The sequence below is a fragment of the Melospiza georgiana genome, chromosome 13 (assembly GCF_028018845.1).
Source record: "Melospiza georgiana isolate bMelGeo1 chromosome 13, bMelGeo1.pri, whole genome shotgun sequence".
Lineage (NCBI taxonomy): Eukaryota > Metazoa > Chordata > Aves > Passeriformes > Passerellidae > Melospiza > Melospiza georgiana.
The window spans coordinates 2,892,733-2,910,923 of record NC_080442.1 but is presented as its reverse complement, the minus strand read 5'-3'; the positions used below and the strand labels follow the sequence as shown (position 1 = coordinate 2,910,923).

The 18,191-nt window shown below is 48.0% G+C and overlaps 2 protein-coding genes across 3 annotated transcripts in view; both read right to left on the bottom strand.

Annotated features, from left to right (window-relative positions):
• The window catches only part of BBS4 (Bardet-Biedl syndrome 4), a 37,518-nt gene extending 34,640 nt beyond the window's left edge, over positions 1-2,878 (bottom strand). The window contains exons 1-2 of one of the 2 annotated variants that reach the window (XM_058033157.1): positions 2,806-2,878; positions 945-996 (exon numbers count right to left, since the gene is read on the bottom strand). In XM_058033157.1, coding sequence (XP_057889140.1) covers positions 945-996; positions 2,806-2,829 — 76 coding nt within the window. In that variant the 5' untranslated portion in view covers positions 2,830-2,878. Of the gene's footprint in view, positions 1-944; positions 1,105-2,805 lie in introns of those variants that run through there. The other variant, XM_058033155.1, reaches the window with a different exon arrangement.
• Positions 2,879-3,845: 967 nt separating this feature from the next.
• ARIH1 (ariadne RBR E3 ubiquitin protein ligase 1) overlaps positions 3,846-18,191 on the bottom strand; it is a 51,838-nt gene continuing 37,492 nt past the window's right edge. The window contains exons 9-14 of the mRNA XM_058033402.1: positions 17,583-17,654; positions 11,103-11,233; positions 10,946-11,003; positions 9,940-10,200; positions 9,385-9,497; positions 3,846-5,465 (exon numbers count right to left, since the gene is read on the bottom strand). Coding sequence (XP_057889385.1) covers positions 5,381-5,465; positions 9,385-9,497; positions 9,940-10,200; positions 10,946-11,003; positions 11,103-11,233; positions 17,583-17,654 — 720 coding nt within the window. The 3' untranslated portion in view covers positions 3,846-5,380. The remainder of the gene's footprint in view (positions 5,466-9,384; positions 9,498-9,939; positions 10,201-10,945; positions 11,004-11,102; positions 11,234-17,582; positions 17,655-18,191) is intronic.

The window sequence follows — 18,191 nt, the reverse complement described above, 5'->3', positions numbered from 1 at the left end:
GAATACTCTGACAGGGCAGAAAATGGCCAGAGGGCTGTGCTCACCAGTGAGGGTCCCTGAATGCAAAGGCAAGGCAAAAAGAGGACTGCTTCTGGCACTGGGAGGAAATATTCCTAATTAAAATCTGAATTGTGCACTCAAGAAAGGAGAATCTATCAAAAACCACCCCAAAAGCTCAGCTCAGGTAGGCACAGAAGCTCTGCAGTGAGCACAGCTGGGCTGGAAGGGGAGCAGTGCACAGAGAAGGGAACACTTTGTGTGTGTCAGGACAAATCCTGCCTCAGGAATGAGGGAAAGCAGAAAAGAAGAAGCTGAAGAATTTACCAGATCCCTCAAAAACAGCAGGAATTGGTCAAACATTTGGAACCAACAACAGAAATTGTACCTGTTCCAGTTCAGATTCAACCAAGACTTCAAAACCAACAATTTGCACTGAGTGAATTAACACATTTTCATTATTAAAAAGAAACAAGCAAAAGCAAATAAACTATAATTAAACTCACAACCTGCCTGATTAGATATCACTTTTACTTCAAAAATTGGAACATGTGACATAAAAAAACCCCACAAGATGGAATGTTTGCTTCCCAAAATTATTTCCAGAGCAAGACATCATTCTGAAGACCCAAAACAAACCTGTTACTATTTGAGAGGATAAATGAGTATCAAACTCATTAGCAGCCCCACAAGTGAGTACACAATAAAATAAACACTCTCTCAGATTATAAGCAAACATGATACAGGCTGTGGCTATGGCAAGTCAGCCAGGAACAGCACTGAGCTCACAGAGACCCTGGAAAAATACTGGTACTCAGCAAATTACAGTCTAGACAGTCTCCCCTTTTCCCAGAGGACATTTATTTCCTCCTAGACAGCTGCAAACACTACAGAAGAAACCTTTAAACCAACCTGCCCAAGAAACACAATCACATCTTCAAACAAACCTTTTTTAGGACGGGGTTTTGTTGGTTCTGTCGCCGCTGGCGATGGAGAAACCTGAAAAGACAGAAACCAGGAGTAGTAAATAGACCAGGCAAGGGTTCTTGAAGCTCTGTTCCAGAAAATAATCAGAAAGGACAACTGGCAAATCCCAAAGGAGGGCATAAAAATAGCAGCATTGCTGCTGGACAAACTCTGCCCTGCCAAGCAAGGCAGAGATTTCTGATTAAATAAACACCCCCATTGTGCAGCACATCCCCGTTGTGGGGTCACTTCTGATCACCTGCATCCCAAAGTGATCTTTACCTTGCAAAAAAAAAAAACAATACTGGAGCATTTGATCTAATTAGAGATCACAGAGAAAATAAGTCAAAGCCATTTATCATCAAACATTTATGATGTTAATTAGGCAGAGCTGTTCCTGGGAATCTTCTGAGTGCACAGGATGTGAGCACAGGGATGTCCCATCACATGGAGGGCAGGGAACCTCCCCCAGCAAACACTGCCCAGAGCTCCCAGTCTGTGGAAAATACATTAATTTTATATGATTTTCTTACTTTACATCAGCCATCAAATCTTCATGGAAGAGAAATGGGCTTACACAGGAAAGTGTTTTTATTTTTCCTTCTGATTTTTGGGAAGACACAACACAGGATTTTACACACCTGTGTCAACTTCCTTCTCCTTAATAAATAATTTTTAAAATCAGAGATTCAGACAATCTTTGTTCCTTGGAATGTTTTGGGAACACTTTCTAGTTGCATCTTTTTCTTTACTGGAGATGGGGCAGATCAGAGAGGCTGAGACATGAAAAATAACCAAAGAAAGGCTCTTCCTTTTGTTTTGTTTTGTTTTGTTTTTTTTTTACTATTTACTTTTTTGTTTCTTAACAGTTTCTAAAATTTTAATGACTTTTCAGATTCCTATTGTGAAAAACTGAGCTGGATTTTCACGGATTTACCCAACTCTGAGCACTCCATCCTCAGCAGGAATAACCAGCACAATCACCTCATTTTTTTACATATTGCAATTTTTTTAATCTGCACACCCATCATTCTGAGTCCTCTCACTCTGCTAAGACTTTCCTGGAGTTTCTCCTTTTTCCTCCTCACCTGAGTAACTTTCTACCCATCCTTTTGTCCAGGTAATTTCTAAGAACACTGAACAACCCAGGCCTGGTACTGACCCGTGAGGGGCTCCACAGCAACCACTCTCCACCCCAAAAAATTAAATAATTATGGAATGGCTTGGGTTGGAAGGACTTTAAAGATCATTTTGTTCAGTCCTCTAGGATGGGCAGAGACACCTTCCACTGTCCCAGGCTGCTCCAAGCCCTGTCCAACCTGGCCTTGGGCACTGCCAAGGATCCAGGGCAGACACAGCTGCTCTGGGCACCCTGTGCCAGGGCCTCAGCACCCTCACAGCCAGGAATTCCTTCCCAATATCCCGTCTAACCCTGCCCTTTTCCACCTTTTAGCCACTCTCTGTGCCCCATCCCTCCATCCCTTGTCCCAGTCCCTCTCCAGCTCTCCTGGAGCCCCTTCATGCCCTGGCAGGGGCTCTGAGGTCCCTCCGAGCCTCCTTTTCTCTGCACACCCCCAACTTCCTCAGCCGCTCCTTGTGCTGCAGCCCCTTCCCCATCTCCTTGACTTTTCCCCTGTTCCAGCACCTAATAATCGATAATTAACGTTGATTACCTCAGCGCAGGCTGAAGTTCCCTCACGTTTTCCATACCAAGTGTGCAGATTAAAAACTCGCTCTTCAAAAGAACTTCCCGCCGCCGCTGCCACCCCTCACTTCCCTTCACGTCCCCTCCCGTCCCTGTCTCCACCTCAGCCCTGGTGCCTCTCTCCCCTCTCCCCTCACCGTGGCGTCCTGAGGCTCCGCCATGGCCGCGGCGGGCCGGGGTTGCCATGGCGACCGCCGCCACTTCCGGCGCGGCCATGGCGCGCGGGGGACGGCGGGAAGACTCTTCCCCCCGCCCCCCAGACAATCCCGGTCCCCGTTTAACCTGAAAAACACCCGAAAAAACACAGAAATAATAAAAATGTCCGGCTTTTGGAAGGTTTTATTGGGAACTCCACTGTGTAGAGGGAGATGAGGCCGCCAGTGAGAAGGGATAGCCCGGGAAGCGCTGAGCGGCCGCGGCCCCGCTCCCTCCCCGCCCCACAGTAGCAGCAGGGAGGGAGGTTGGCATGGCGGATTTTGTTATTTTCCTTTATATTCCCACAGTGTCTGTGGGGATGGTAGTTCGCTGCGAGCGCCTGAAACCCGGGGGAAAGGAGCTACAGCAGGTTCTCCCACAGAACAGGGCTTTGTCTCTGTTTACCCACAGCCATGGGGACTGAGGACGCCACAGAGCGGGTTCCCTTTGGGGGCAGTGCCCTCATCCCTGGCGTTTTCCTTTCGGGGGACGCGGAGTGAAAACCCAACGCCTTTGTGCTTGTACCTGCCCTGCCCAGCCCAGCTTCCAAGTGTTTCACTGCATGGACAGAGAATTCCCAGCGGGAATGGCAGGGACGGACACGGGCACGGCCGCTCCACGCAGCCCTGCGCCATCCCACCCCTCCAGCAGCACCAGAACAGCACGGGGAAAGAGGCTGCACTCCCTCGCCTCTGATCTCCAGGGCAAATAAAGGGACAAAACCACACCACGTCTGATTTCCAGGGCAAATAAAGGGAAAAGCAGGGATACGGGGACAAAACCACATCTGTGGAACGTCGGTAGGAGCGGTGAGGGAGGCGAAGTGAGCCCGCTACCAGCTGGAAACAGCATCCCGTGTTACAGCCCTGCCTGGGATCTGCCTTTTTCATCTGATCCCTTCACAACTTCCATCCCCTGGAAGCTGGCAGAGCAGCAGGAGGCTTGGAGGACACTTGCCTGGCGAAAAATACCACAGAAGGAATTCCTATACAGGAGTAAATTTAATAAAACCACCACCAATTGTTTACTTTAACATAGCTCTTGTTACAGAAATCATAAAAATGGACTCAGTAGCTAAACTCATTAGTTCTTTCCCCTTTTAATTGAAAAATACTCCGCTGATTTCAGCTTCTACTGCACTAGATGGAGTGTTAAATAGTTGCCAGGACAGGACGCCCAGTGATTGAGCCCAAAACAAACACAAAGACAATTCCATCAGCTTTCCTTTTCCATGTTACGACTCGTTATAATGAAGTGAAAATTAAAACAGCAAGAAAGGGTCCATTTGACAGATGAAAGGTGGAGGGAGAGGAGATCCACAGCCGAAATCTCGCAGGAAGCCTTTGGAGAAGTGGTGCAAAACACCCCTCCGTGTCCTGCCTCGGGATCCAAAACAAATCTCTAAACACACACAAACACACACACACGCACTCACACGCCTCCTCTGGGATCACAGCACGTGTCCTGCGTGCACCAGTGGGAACAGAGAGCTGGATTTGGGCAGGTAAAGATAGATCTGGGGCCAAAAATAAACCAAGAAAAAGGCAAGGCATCCTGAACCAGAGCTCCAGGAGCTGCGAGGGGCCGCGTCCGTCGCCAGCAATGGATACACACACAGACCTGGGGGAGGCCCTGGACAGAAAGGAACTGCAGGAAGAGGAGAAACCCAACTGCTCTGGAAAAAGCCTTCCAAAAAGGAAAAAAAAAAAAAATATATATATATAGATATATTCACTACACCAGCACACGCTTCCCCCACCCCAGCCCAGGGAAAAAAAAAAAAACAAAACCAAACAAAAGAATCAAACTGAAAAAAAATGCACAGCAAATAGACATAATCTTGAAGATTTTTAAAGAATAAATATTTTTTTGTAATTAAACATTATGCAAACACGTGCCACGCTTGCTCTTTGTCCATGCATATGCGCTATATACAACTTTGAAAAATACTGTGTTGTCCTCTTTTTGTTTTAAAAGTCATATACAAAGGTTGGGGTTTTTTTTCCTTGCTGTGTACCCCCCTCCTTCCCTCCCCAAAAATCCTCTTTACAATGAGCCAATCCACATTCATCCATGTATTTGGGTGGCAGAGAGGAGGAGGGGGGCGGGAGAGCCACCCCCCTTACCAAAGTCCATCAAAATGGCTGGTTTGGACATGAAAAGCAGTGTCAAGAAACTGGTTTAAGTTTCATCTGTACTACACACAGGAAAAGAAAGAGAGAAAAGAAAAAGGAGTCGGCTTGGAGGATGAAGCTACGTTACAAGTTAAAGTTGGAGGGTTTTTTAGTGCGTCTGTCACACTCTTGGCCGCCTAGAATACTGTTGTACAATGGTTTATCTACCTTTTTTTTTTTATTACAATATAATTTACTTAATTTTTCTGTTAACAAAACAGAATCCCGGTACTACAGACCAGCGGTGTAAGAGGCGGAGCAGCGCCCTGGGTGGGTTTTATTGGAATTGCATGAGCACTCTAGGATGGGAAAGGGTTCAGAGTTCATTGCTGCGGGGCCGGGCTCAGTCCTCGATGTACTCCCACAGGTCCTTCTCGTAGCCTTCATGCACGTGCTGCAACAAAACCCTCCGCCGGCTCTCGCAGTATCTGCAGGGGACAGGGACAGCGTGGAGAATGCACATCAGCAATCATGGAGCAGCAGGGACAGCGTGGAAAAGGCACATCAGGAATCATGGAGCAGCAGGGGACAGGGACAGCATGGAAAAGGCACTGTCAGGAATCATGGAGCAGCCCTTGTTGCCTTGTGATTTCAGGATTTACCTCAGAAACCCGGTTCCTCCCATGGTGATTCCCTGCCAGGTGTGTCAGTCACCTCTCCTTTCCCATCCCTGACCCCTGCCCAGCACTGTCTGTCAGCCCTGGCATTCCAGAAGGGTGTGGGGTGATTGGCAGAGTCAAAGGATGCTCTCTACCCTTGGGGGACATTGAGCCATCCAGGTGTCCTTTGTGACCTCCCCTCCTGTACCTGGCTGATGGTCCCCGTGTTCCTTCCGTCCTCCTCTCCCCTGGGTTAAAAGGAACAGCAACCATGCAGTTTGGAGAGTTCTGTTGAAGCTGTTGCTGGGCCAGAATAAAGCTCTGGATCCAAAAACCCTCCATCAGAACCAACTCTTTTCCTTCACCTTTGTCTTAAAGCTTCTCCAGCAGAGGGAAACCTGAGGAGCAGCCCCTCCATGGGAGGAAGCTCCATCCCAGAGCCACCTGAGCGCCCCTCCATGCCTTGATTTGCGTCCACATGCTCACCTGCAGTGTCTCTGAGGTGAAAACACCACAGTTGCCCCTTTTTGGTCAAGCAGCAAGGGCCAGACAAGCTCAGGCACATCCCATGCAGCTATACTGGTATTATTCCAATAGCCCTGGCACCAAGCTATCCAAACCTACAGCATGCCTCACATCCTGTCCCAGACTGCAAGGCAAGCTCTATTCTATTTGCCATCTGGATGGCAGTTGGCTTCTGCTCAGTGGGCAGTCTTCCTTATCTCTTCCACTATCACCCCTCCCTCCGAGGAGACACCTGCTGATAACAGCTATGGAATGTCCCTGCATGGCTGATAAGAACTATAACGTCCCATTGGGAGATGTGAGCCCAGAGGGAGGAGCCAAGCATTGCTACCCAGATATAATCCAGAGGTTTTTGAGACACCAGCACAGCTTCTCCTCTGGATTCCCCACAGGAACAGCGGCTGCCTCTTCCCCTGGACCTTCAGAGGAAGAGACTGCACCTTTCTCCAGGATCCCTGCTCCAACAGAACCACCCCTGACACTGCAGGAGGGCTGCAGCCACATTTCCAATGGGACTGCCACCAACACCCTGACCCACAGGGTGTCAGGTTGTGATCTGACTCTGTCAGTGTTGTTCTACTTCACTGCATTATTTTATCCTTTTATTTTCTTCCCTATTAAAGAACTTTATTTCTTGCTCCAATATTTTTTGCCTGAGAGCCCTTTAATTTAAAATTTATAGCAATTCAGGGGGAGAGGGGGGTTTACATTCTCCATTTCAGGGGAGGCTCCTGCCTTCCTTAGCAGACTCCTGGCTTTCCAAACCAAGACACTTCCAAAAGAGGTGATCCCCCAAGAAGGGAGTTTGTATTTACAGCCTGCTAACAGTGCTAATTAACACTGGCTGCTCCAGTCACTCAGCTCCAGGTCCCTGCCTGGAAACCAGTGTGCAAATTCAGAGTTTTTCAGGCCAAAGTATCCCCAGAACCTCTACAGCTGAGAAACCTTCAGGAATAACTGGAGGAGGAGGAAGCAGCAGCTGTGGTTTGAAAAAGTCAGAGCACAGGTTAGTGGAGATACATGGAATGGGATGAGCTCTCCCCAAACACAGCCTGCTGCCTGCTCTAAGCCCCATCAGGATAACAAAAAGCCATGTGTTAGTTGAGGAAAAAACTAGCTGGAGGTGTTCAAGGCCGGGTGGGATGGGGCCACCTGGGCTAGTGGAAAGTGTCCCTGCCCATGGCAGGAGGTAGAACAATATTTAAGATCCCTTCCAACCCAAACCAGTCCAGGATGAAAACCTCAGGAGCACTGACACAGTTTTAGATGGAGATGGAAGCAGTCCCAAGGGTTACTGCTCTGGCTGGAGAGCAGCTTTCACCTCACATCCCAACATGTGGCTCTCAGGGGGACACTACACCCATGGAGTATTCCCACCTACTCTGACTGAAAAATGCTGCACATAAAACTGATCCAAGAGCCCTCCCAGGATCCTGAGGAAAAGGGATATCACAGAACAGCAAAGGATGTCATTTTGGGCGTGTTAGAAGACAAAAAGGACAGAAACATTGAACAAATTCAGGTTCCAAGAGCAAACTCTAAATAAACATCTGAGAGGTTCTGGCTGCTGGGAACCTGGCTTGTTTGGCAGGGGTCACACATCCCTCAGGAGAAACCTCCCAGTGGGAAGCTGTCCCTGATCCCAACACACTGACAACTGGCAGCAATTCCTCACCTAATGCTCAGGACCTGATCAGAGTGACTGATTTATCCATCAGAGCAGCTGTGGCTCCCCTCACTGCTGTCAGCTGGTCAAGAGAAACCCCTGTGCACAAAGTCCCATTGATTTTCAGGAGCATGTGATGGCAAACACGTGGTCTCTGCTTTCCAAACTTTAGTTATTTTTCTGCTGGATGGGTGTGGGGGGCTTAATCCTGTTTTCTAGATATGTCTTTGCAAGCAAAGAGATCCAAACAGCTGAAACTAAACCAGCCTGGAGGGCAGTTCCTGCAGCTTCCCAGAGCTCTTTAAACCCACCTTGATGACATCCTGCTCCCAGTCTTGCATCAAAGGGCACCGTGCAGGACATGATTAAGACATGACTGAACTGGTTAATCAGGGACCTGCACGGGCTTGACAGATGTATTTTCTTCCCAGAAATGTGAAGGCAGGTTTGGGATACTGTTTCCAAAAGATTCAGGCTATATTAGGTTGTAATTTCACCCCTACAAAGGCATCCAGGTTCAGAGGACTGAAGTAAACAAGTAGCTTCATCTGAAATATCAAATTAATGGTGGCCTTAAAGGGTAAATTACAAAATGTCTCCAAAAAGAAGGTCAGGAAAGTCTTGTCCATCCCCAGCTGTGCTGCCAAAGTTGGACAGGATGAGCCACCAAATCTTAACAGCTCCTGCCACGCCCCAAAGTCCATTGAGTCCTACAGCTCACCCTACTTTAGATATTTTCTTCCCCCTAAACCAGGCATAACAAATTCAGTGATTTTGGCAAAATGCCTCAGAAATGCAAGCCCTAATCCTGTGACTCATCCGCATTTTCAGCTTTGTACTTTTCCACTGTGCAGAAATGATTCCCCTGGGACTGAACAAAGCACTGGCATCTGTGTCACCTGGACCCCAGTCCCTGCTCCCCTTCCCAGCTGGGCAGGCTGCTCTATCCCTCTTCCTCGGGGACAGCTTTCCTACACCCACGTTTTGCACAAATGGACCCAGCAGACAATTAAAAGAGCCAATTGCTCTCTGCTGGCAGCTCATCCTAGGCCAAAGCTGGCAGCTTGGAATAACAAAGTCACTCCTTGTTCTTTGGCCCTGGCTCTGTGGATCCCAGTCTGGTGCTGGCCATTCCCACATGCTCCTTCTGTGCAGGAAGAGCAGTGTACCGAGAGCCATTGCTTCTGGACACGGGATTTTTTCCATTCTGGGGTTGAATCTTCCAGCTCCTGCTCTGCAGAGCAGATGGAAGGCAGAGCTGGGAGCCTCTCCCCACAGGCTGTCACCTCCCCTGAGAGCTGGGACACAAAACCACAGTGCCAGCATCTGCATGAGGGCTTCACCCGGAGGATTTGGGGCTGGCTCAGGACAGCGCTGCTGCTCTCAGAGATCCAGGGAATGGCTGATCACAATGGGTGGCACAAAGCCAAGAGCAAACAGCTTCCCAAGGATGTGGCTCTGGAGAAACTGTATCTTGGCAAGTGCTCAGGTCACTACCTGACACAGGGCATGGCAACACTTGGCCACTTGGAGAGAAAGGAGTATTCCAACACAAACCTGTACTTATCCTGTACTTTCTGCTTTATGTCTTGCAGCGAATCTTGGGATATATCTCGCTCCAGGTACCCAGAAAGCACCTCTGTAGCATTCTCTAAGTCTGCTTGGTTATTCTGTAAAGAGATAAGAGAAAAAAAGTGTTTGAGGGAGGTAAAGGAAAGGGGGAGATTTTTATTTCAGCGCAATTGGAATCAGTACCAAAATAAAAAAGGATTAGATATCATGGAATCCCAGATTGATTTTGGGTGGAAATGGACATTGAAACTCATCCAGTTCCATCACTGCCACGGGCCACCTTTCACTAGACCAGGCTGCTCCAACCCCCATTCAACATGGCCTTGAACACCTCCAGGGATGGGGCAGCCATAGCTTTGTGATTCTGTGACTCCTCTAACACACCATCCTACCCAATACCCAGAGAACCTCTAACTTTGACACAAGAGAATATTCAACCAGACTAACTTGGGTAAAAGTGGGGACTAGAGCCCTCCAAGCATTAAATCTTATTTCCTCAGTTTTACAATTTGAATTCCTCACAACCCCATTTTCTCCTACCTCAAAGATAATGGACTGATTATTCTTTTTGAGGTAGAAGGCAAAGACGTAAGTGTACATGAGTGTGGCACGACACTGGCAGAGGACGTCGACTGCTTTCTTCAGGAACTGCACCTCGATCCATGACATGTTGTGCTGCTGCATCTCCTCCATCTTCTGCTTCACCTGAGCGTAGAGCTTGTGCTCGAAGCGCAGGCTCTGCATGTGGTTCATGTAGCGGTTGCAGTAGAACAGGTACCTCTGCAGGGCTGCTCGGGATCGCTGCGTTAATTCCCATTAGGGAGAAAGAAAACAAAGAGTTAAAATAAAGTAATGGCTGCAAGAGAAGTAAACCCTTCACAAGGCTCTTCCTGATCCAGAGAATGAGCTTCCTTTCCAAAGGAGGCTCCTCTCTCCTGTCGTGTTGGGCAGACAGCTCCACACAGCCCCGCTAACCCTGGGAAGCGCCCCGGGCACTTCCCAGCACAGCTCTGACATCCTCACTCCCAACCTTGGAAGCAATTACAATCACACTGCTCCAGCCTCATCACTTCTGTATTTCAGCCTCTCGACTCAAGGCAAAGCACTCAAATGTTTCCAGTGTCATGACAAAAGTAAGAAGATGATGTTTTGTTGGGGGGTCTTTTGCTAATAAGGAATTCTAATTACTGTGCTTGGGCTAAGAGGGCAATCTCAGGTTGATTATAAAGCAGGGGAAAGGCACCGTGTGCTAAACAAGAGAACCAAGATGACTCAATACACAGTCATTAATCTTATTTTCCTCACACTGACAGACCAGCTGTAAAAAACTAACACCACGGGCATGGTTCAACTTGTGTGCTCTGGATGTACAAAGGTAGCAAGCACATAGCAGGCAAAGCCATCCCTATCTTAAAAGTCAAAAGACTTAAGTGTCCTTTGGATTTGTGCCCGAATCCGTGAACTCCTTCAGAGCAGATGTGTAGGTTTAGAGAAAGCACAGCACAGGGCCGATGATCTCCCTCATCACCAAAGGTTATGGACTCACCTCCTGTGCATCCCTTGCTGCCTTTGCATCATCCTCATTGTAGCGATTACAGTTGTACCTGTAACAGGGACACCGATTCCACAGATTTCAGTCCAAATCCGTGCCGTTTGCACCGCGACCTCCTCGCCCTTCCAGCAAGGCGCGCTCCCGAACTCACCAGGCAGATCCGTGGGGCTCCCAGGGGCCCAGACACACCCAGCAGAACTCCGCCTTGCAGTTCTGGTTCCGACAGACCATGTGGTTGCAGCCCCCGTCCTTCTCGATGGTGACGTGGCATTTCGGGCATTCCTGTCCACAGGACAGAGAGCACCGTTAGCAGGGCAAGCACGGGACCCCAACAGCCTGGGGAACTTGGAAGGGTTCCCACAGCAGGCAGACAGAGCACGTCAAGAGAAATACATGATTTAATTCTTCCCTTTGGACATCGAGATCCTCTTCAGTCAGGCCTTAAAATACTTCCAAACCCGGAGCAGTTAGATAGAAAAAAACTTAAGGAATAACATATTTTATCTATGCTGCTGTCACAGAGGGACACTGGGCGAGTCACTTCATGACCTTCCCCAAAATCCCAGCAGAGGGGTGGTCTCTAAGAGCCTGGGAAGCATGAGGAACTTGGCTTTCCTCACCACCGAGTGTCTGCTCCACTCTGGGACTGAGACCAAGCCGGAATCACGCTGTTACCAATCCTGCAGCTGTAACACGCCATCCAGAAAGGAGCTGAAAACATGCAGCAAGACTCTAGTGTGCTTCAAAGAAGCTGCTGTCAGCTAAAAAGACACTTCTCTTCCTGAGGTGTTTCCATGTTTCCCATCAGGTCCCTTTTTTCCCCTCACTGAAGACTTTTCCATAAAAGCTCACGTGGGCTTTCCCTTTCAGGAGTAAGGCTTTTGACAAATGTGAGTATCTCAAAGGGCAGCTCTGCACAGGGAAATATCTGGGGAATACAACACCAATATCTCCATGAGCTTGGAAATTAACAAATCAACAAAGCAGCAAATACAAGAACAAAAAAAATGCATAAATAAAACCAAAACCATTTTAGGCTGAATCAGCTCCTCATCCAGCTCATCCCACAACTACACCAGCCTTCATGAAGTTTCTGCACGAGCCAGTTTTTATCTATAACACAATAACAAACATATCCAAACCAGTGATACACACACCTGTAAAACCAGCTGCAGCTTTTGGGTCAGAAGCATGTGAAATCCCCTCCCCAGTCTGGAGCATGTCTTTTCTAACCAAAGCACACAGCTCCTACCATGGCAATCAGATAAACTCTCAGCAAAGGAAGAAACCAACATGCACAATCACTCCAGAACTGCTACTTCTACATAAGACACAATCCAATGGGTTCTTGCACACCCACTCTGAGTGTCCCAACTATTACTGCATTTTATATGAGTCTGCCAGTTTGGATTGTCACAGACAGAATTTGCACATCAAACCACAAGGGGATCAAGCAGCAACCAAGCACCAAAGAGGGATTTTTCAGACCTGCCTTTTTCCCAGTCACCTGTGTTTGTTATTCAGACTCAGCAACTGTACTACAAACAGAGTAAGTGAAGCACAGTAGCTCCTGTGCTGGTCCCCTCAAGGGCACAACACCAACATGTTCCCTAGGACTGTCCACAGGATGGATACTCAACCAGGGAAGCTTGAAGTTCACAGAACTGAAGTGACTAACTGGGAACAAAGTCAAAAATGGTCCCTCCTTCAAACAGAGCACTCAATGCAGCATCTATTTCCCTTTTCCAGGCAGCACTCCTCCCTCTTCCAATCCTGCACTAACAAGCCAAGACTCAAATGTAGGTTTGTGTCAGCAATGTCCTACCCAGCTGTGCAGATCCCTGCTCACTCTGCTCATCAGCCAGGGTGGCCCTAAGTACAGACAGTGGCCCTGTCCCACCATGACCCTGGGCTGCACAGCCAGAGGAGGCTGTGGAGCTGTGCAGTTCTTCCAGACACATCTCCCATCAGTGGTGGGAGGCACCGCTGCTGTGATCCCTCCTGCTGAGCAAAATCCTACAGTGAGAGAGGGAGAACAGGCCCCAGGTGACCTGCCAAGCTGCCACAAGCACATATGCACAGCACAGGGATGTGGGGCCACATCACCCCAGTGAGGCTCCATCAGGAGCAGGGAAATTCTGCCCTCCTGCCTTTGAGGTGGGACCAAGCTTTCCAATGTGTCCACAGTGCTCAGGGCTTTGAGCTCTGGAATACAAACTAGGACAAAAAGACCCTTCCAGTGCCTCAAAGGGCTCCAGGAGAGCCTGGAGAGGGACTCTGGATGAGAGGGAATGGTTTTCCACTGCCAGAGGGCGGGGCTGGATGGGATATTGGGAAGAAATTCTTCCCTGTGAGGGCAGGAGCCCCTGGCACAGGGTGCCCAGAACAGCTGTGGCTGCCCCATCCCTGGCAGTGCCCAAGGCCAGGCTGGACAGGGCTTGGAGCACCCTGGGATAGTGGAAGGTGGCAGAGATGGAACTTGATTTAAGGTCCTTCCAACTCAAACCATTCCATGATTCTAGGATCTCATTCCAGCCCTTTTCTCACAGGGAATGTCATCCTTTCCACACCTTCATGCTCCTGTCTAGCAAAGCACAAGGAAGAGGTGACACAGTATCTGTGCAGATCCCTAAAGCTGTGTAAAAGTGAAAAGTTGAGTATTAATAAAAATTAAAGCCATGAAAAGCACATACTAAAGACACCAGCAGAAAAAGAGGTAGTAACTACTCAAGTCACCAACAGAACAAGTGGGAGAGATTTACAGATTAATGAGGATAGGGAAGGAAGCTCTCCCTGAGAATTACAGCCATGCAACAACCCAACAGGCAGCAAATCAAGTTACTAAACCTGCAGATTATTGTGCACATTATCAGCCACAGCACAGCACAGAAGTGACCTCATTAACATTGTTCCACTTCAAACAATTCCATACTGGGCTTGGAAACAAAAGCCTGGGCAAACCTGGCAAAGGAGAACAATCCTGATTTTGTTGTAAATGTCCATGCACACATAAAGCACCATAAACCTCAGCAGCTCTTTTATGAACAGGAAGCTAAACAGAAACATGTTTCTTATTTCAGGGCAAGTGAAAGAGATTAGTCCTTTCTAGAAATCCCAGAGGAACTGGTGGACATCAGCACCCCACAGTCACATTCACATCAATCCCTTCACCCCTGACCCATCCTATAAGGACTCATCAAAAACCACAGGGGTTTCTTAATGAATTTCAACAAAACCCAAAACATTATGGCTAGCACAAACACTACACTAGTCATAGAGCAAAATTTTTAAAGCAGATTTGAAACACCAGTTCATCTGAGAAATGGAGATGGCACTTGGGCACTTTTAGAAAAACACATAGCACAGCTCCACTGCGGTGGGAAATGAAGGAGCACAGTTTGGTGCTGGTGCCCAGGAGGATTCCATGTCCTGCCAGAATTTGCACACATTAGAACAAATGCAGCATCTCCAGAAAGTACAAAGGGAGCACTTTAAGCCATTAAAAAGGGACCTGAAAAGGCAGAGATGTGGGCTCATGCCATTTTATCTCATGCACAAGAGAAAAACAGCCAATGGGTTTTTTTGGAGAAGAAAATGTGCCTGGTCTATCCATCAGCCCTTCATGCTCTGTCTGACCTGCAAGGGAAGGATGGGGATGTGCCAGGAGCCAAAGAAGCAAGGCTGGGCCTTTTTTAGTACCAGATGAACAACTTTCATTAACATCAGTTAAAGTTCCACAATAAAAAGCAGTGCCTTGTGTGAAGGCCAGCACCTCACTGGCTTTATTCTTTTCCCTTTGGTATTCCAAGAAGCAGAGATTAAAATCACACTCAGGTTCCATACAGGTTTCCCCTCCTCCTTTTAGACCACTTCCAGATACACCTTAAGAGTACAAAATAAATGCACAAATCCAAGTTTTCTCTATTTTTCACTCCTTTGGATGTCCACTTGACAAAAGTAATGGATCTCTGTGGTTCCTTTATTCCCAAATACCTGAAACTTGCCGAGTTTAAGTCAAGAAAGGAAGAACCAAGTTTGTCAAATAAACTGAAAAAGGAAGAAACGTGCAAATCCTCGGACTATTCAACACCATTCCTCAAGAAGACTGAGAATTACAGGCTTGATAAAGAACTTGTATTGCCTTATCTCAACTTTAAATTAATCTAGTTAAGCTGAACTCATGTGAAAGTAGCTTATTTTAAGAAAAAAGCCATCTACTCCAGCACATTCTGCTGCAAGGGCTGTATCTTTTGTAGAAGTAGAAGGAATTTAGGTCTCCTAAGTGCAAGTAAATGAATGCAAAAGAATAAAAAAATCATATCAGAAACCACAGAACTCACTACTCGAATCTCCTCGTTTTTCATTCAGACCACTCTACATAATTCATCAAAAAACACATCACATCATTCCAGTTTGGGAACAGAAGCCAATTCAGCTGGGTTTCACTCTTCTGTTCTCTCACACAATTGCCTAATCTTCCTTTCCAACTCCATCTCCCAGGACAAGCCGGAACAAATGTATCTCACATTCTCCCGTTGCAAAGGATTATCCAGATTTCAAGCCCACATTCCAGAGGATTGGTATTTCTCTTTTACACCTTCATCTTGGTTATGACAGGAAGTCTCCTTCCCTGAGAGGAGCCCACATAGGACAGCATTCATGCCTGGATGGCTCCAGAAAGCGCTTTCCAAAAGCCAGAAACAGCAACGGAGCGTGTAGTCACAACCGAGTTCCTTGGAGAGCTGTTCCCAGTGATAATGGAGATTTCTGCATCTGATGGTACCTGATTCCTTTCTAGGTTCTTCAAAATTAAGTTCAACACAGAATTTAAGCTGTGAAGCCAACAGTGCATGCATAAGTTGTGCCTCACCAAACACGGCTGCCCTGCTTTCCTGTTAGGAACAGTACAGAGAGAAAGGAGGGATGGATCCACACTCCAACTGCACAATTCCCACCCCAGTGTACTGCTACAGCCCCACACCCAGACAGCACCTGGGCTTCTCCATGCCTCTGCTCAGGGATCAGCAGGGAACTGAGGCAGGAGCTGGATGCAGCCAGGCTGACCTGGCTCCCCAGAGGCTGCACAGCTCCCAGGACACACATCCCAGAGGCCAAAGCTGGAGATTCCCACCTTCCCCAAGGCAGGGATCAGCATGAGGGTGGTACTCTTCCTGCCAACTTTCCCCTCAATTGAATCCAGCATCAGCCCAGAGAGAGGAATGCCATATTGTCCTTCAGCTAATTCAATGGACATGGATGCTGTAAGACTCCAGCACTGTTGGCTTGCCCAAATGTCTGGAGTAATTCCCCTGATGGCAATTTTTCTCCCTGCTGCAGCCTGGGCTCCTAAGTATTCCCATGTAGGAATGTCTGGGACAGTATTAGAGGAAGCAGCTTAGACACTGATGTCCCAGAGCAGCAGCTCTGCTGCTCACACCAGACCAAAGGTACCAGTGAAGAAGCAGGGCTGGTGCCAGATGCCACCTTCCAGATGGGTGTTTCCCCTCCCCAAAAAACTTCTTATTCCCAAGGCAGGGGCAGGTAGAAGATGGGGAACCCCAAGATCAGCCTCCTGAGGGCTTTAACAGGCAAAGCAGGGCTGTTGCTGTTCCACTGTCCCAAATATGTGAGACCCAAGGCCAGCAGTGCTTACACTCTGCCTTTTCCAAGCTATTGGCTGCTCTTCCTCAGGTTTAATAGGAGCAGTCCCTGAAGGCTCAGCAAACTCCAGGCAAAGCTGGTTCAGCCCCAGAGCCACTTTGGAACACAGTGAGACAAAGGCAAAGTCCCTCTGGTGACTCTGTGAGCTCCAAGCAAGGCTCACTCCAGGCTGATGGGAGCTGCCCAGCAGGGGTTTCCCTGCCACCATAACACAACATTCCAGCTCGATGGAAACCAGGCAGCCTGCAAACAATGCCATTAACCACTTACACAACAGAGCTAAGAAAACAAAGCAGCCATTTCCTCACTCCCTCCCCACCTTCCTCCTTCAGCTGGGAGCCCCAGGCCTGCTCCTCACCCCCATGGGAGTTGCTGCTTTTGTGTCCATGTCACCATGACAATCTTGGTTTTAATTTGCCCCAAAATGATCAAATGGTAAAGTTTCAGGGCTAAGTAGAAGGAAGAGCTTTACATAATGAAATCCCAGACAGCTGTTGTGCCAGTCTCCACCTGGAATGCTGCCCAGCAGAAATGAAGGCTCCTCCGGAGGCCAATCCCAGGGATTTGAAGGCAGATGTAAATGATGCCAGCCAAACTGAGCCACGGGTGGTGGTAACATGTTCCACACATGGAATGAGCCATGGATCTGCTCAGGGAAGCCACTGATGCCAGACAGGAGCCCAAAGACTTAAATCTTGAGCTTCCTTTGGGTCTCCAATTAACTGTTTCTTCCAAGCACTTTCCTTCACTGAACTTGAAGAAACTCCTTCACTGAACTTGAAGAAACTCACCTGATTCCAGGCATTAACACCTGTTCACTCTTCAAACAAGAGCACTTGAGTGTACTGTGGATTTTAAGGCTTGCTCTTAACAGGGAACAGAAAAGGCAATCCTAGTGCAAGGAATTAGATTGATGTCCTTTTCACCTGACTGTATAAAGTCTCTATATAAAATGGAGAAAACCTCTCACCTTTGTGTTGGCTGCAATCCAATTGGAGGTTTCACTGTCATCATCACACTTCTTAATCCATTTCTTTAACCACTGTCAGAAAAATGATGGAAGAAGAGTGTTCAATGTAGCTGGAGGAACTGCAAATGTTCCCAGGACACCTGCTCACATTAAGGAAAGGTACACCCAGCCACATGGGAACTGGGGAGTGTTGGTGGTGGAAAACTGTGCAAACAGCCACTAATTTAGTGGCAGACAGTTCCTTCTGCTCCATTCTGATCCAGCAAGCACAAGCACCCAGCACAAACACTCCTGCAATGAGTTTGCAGCTCTTAATCAACACAAACTTCATGTTGGACTCTTAAATAATAAGGACATTTTGGCTTTGGGGTGACTAATTGTGGCCTTCCAGTACCTGAAAGGGGCCTACAAGAAAGATGGAGAGAGACTGTTTACAAGGGCCTGGAGGGACAGGACACAAGGAATGGCTTCCCACTGCCAGAGGGCAGGGATAGATGGGATATTGGGAAGGAATTGATCCCTGTGAGGGTGGGCAGGCTCTGATACAGGCTGCCCAGAGAGCAGCTGTGCCTGCCCCCTCCCTGGAAGTGTTCAAGGATGGGGTTTGGA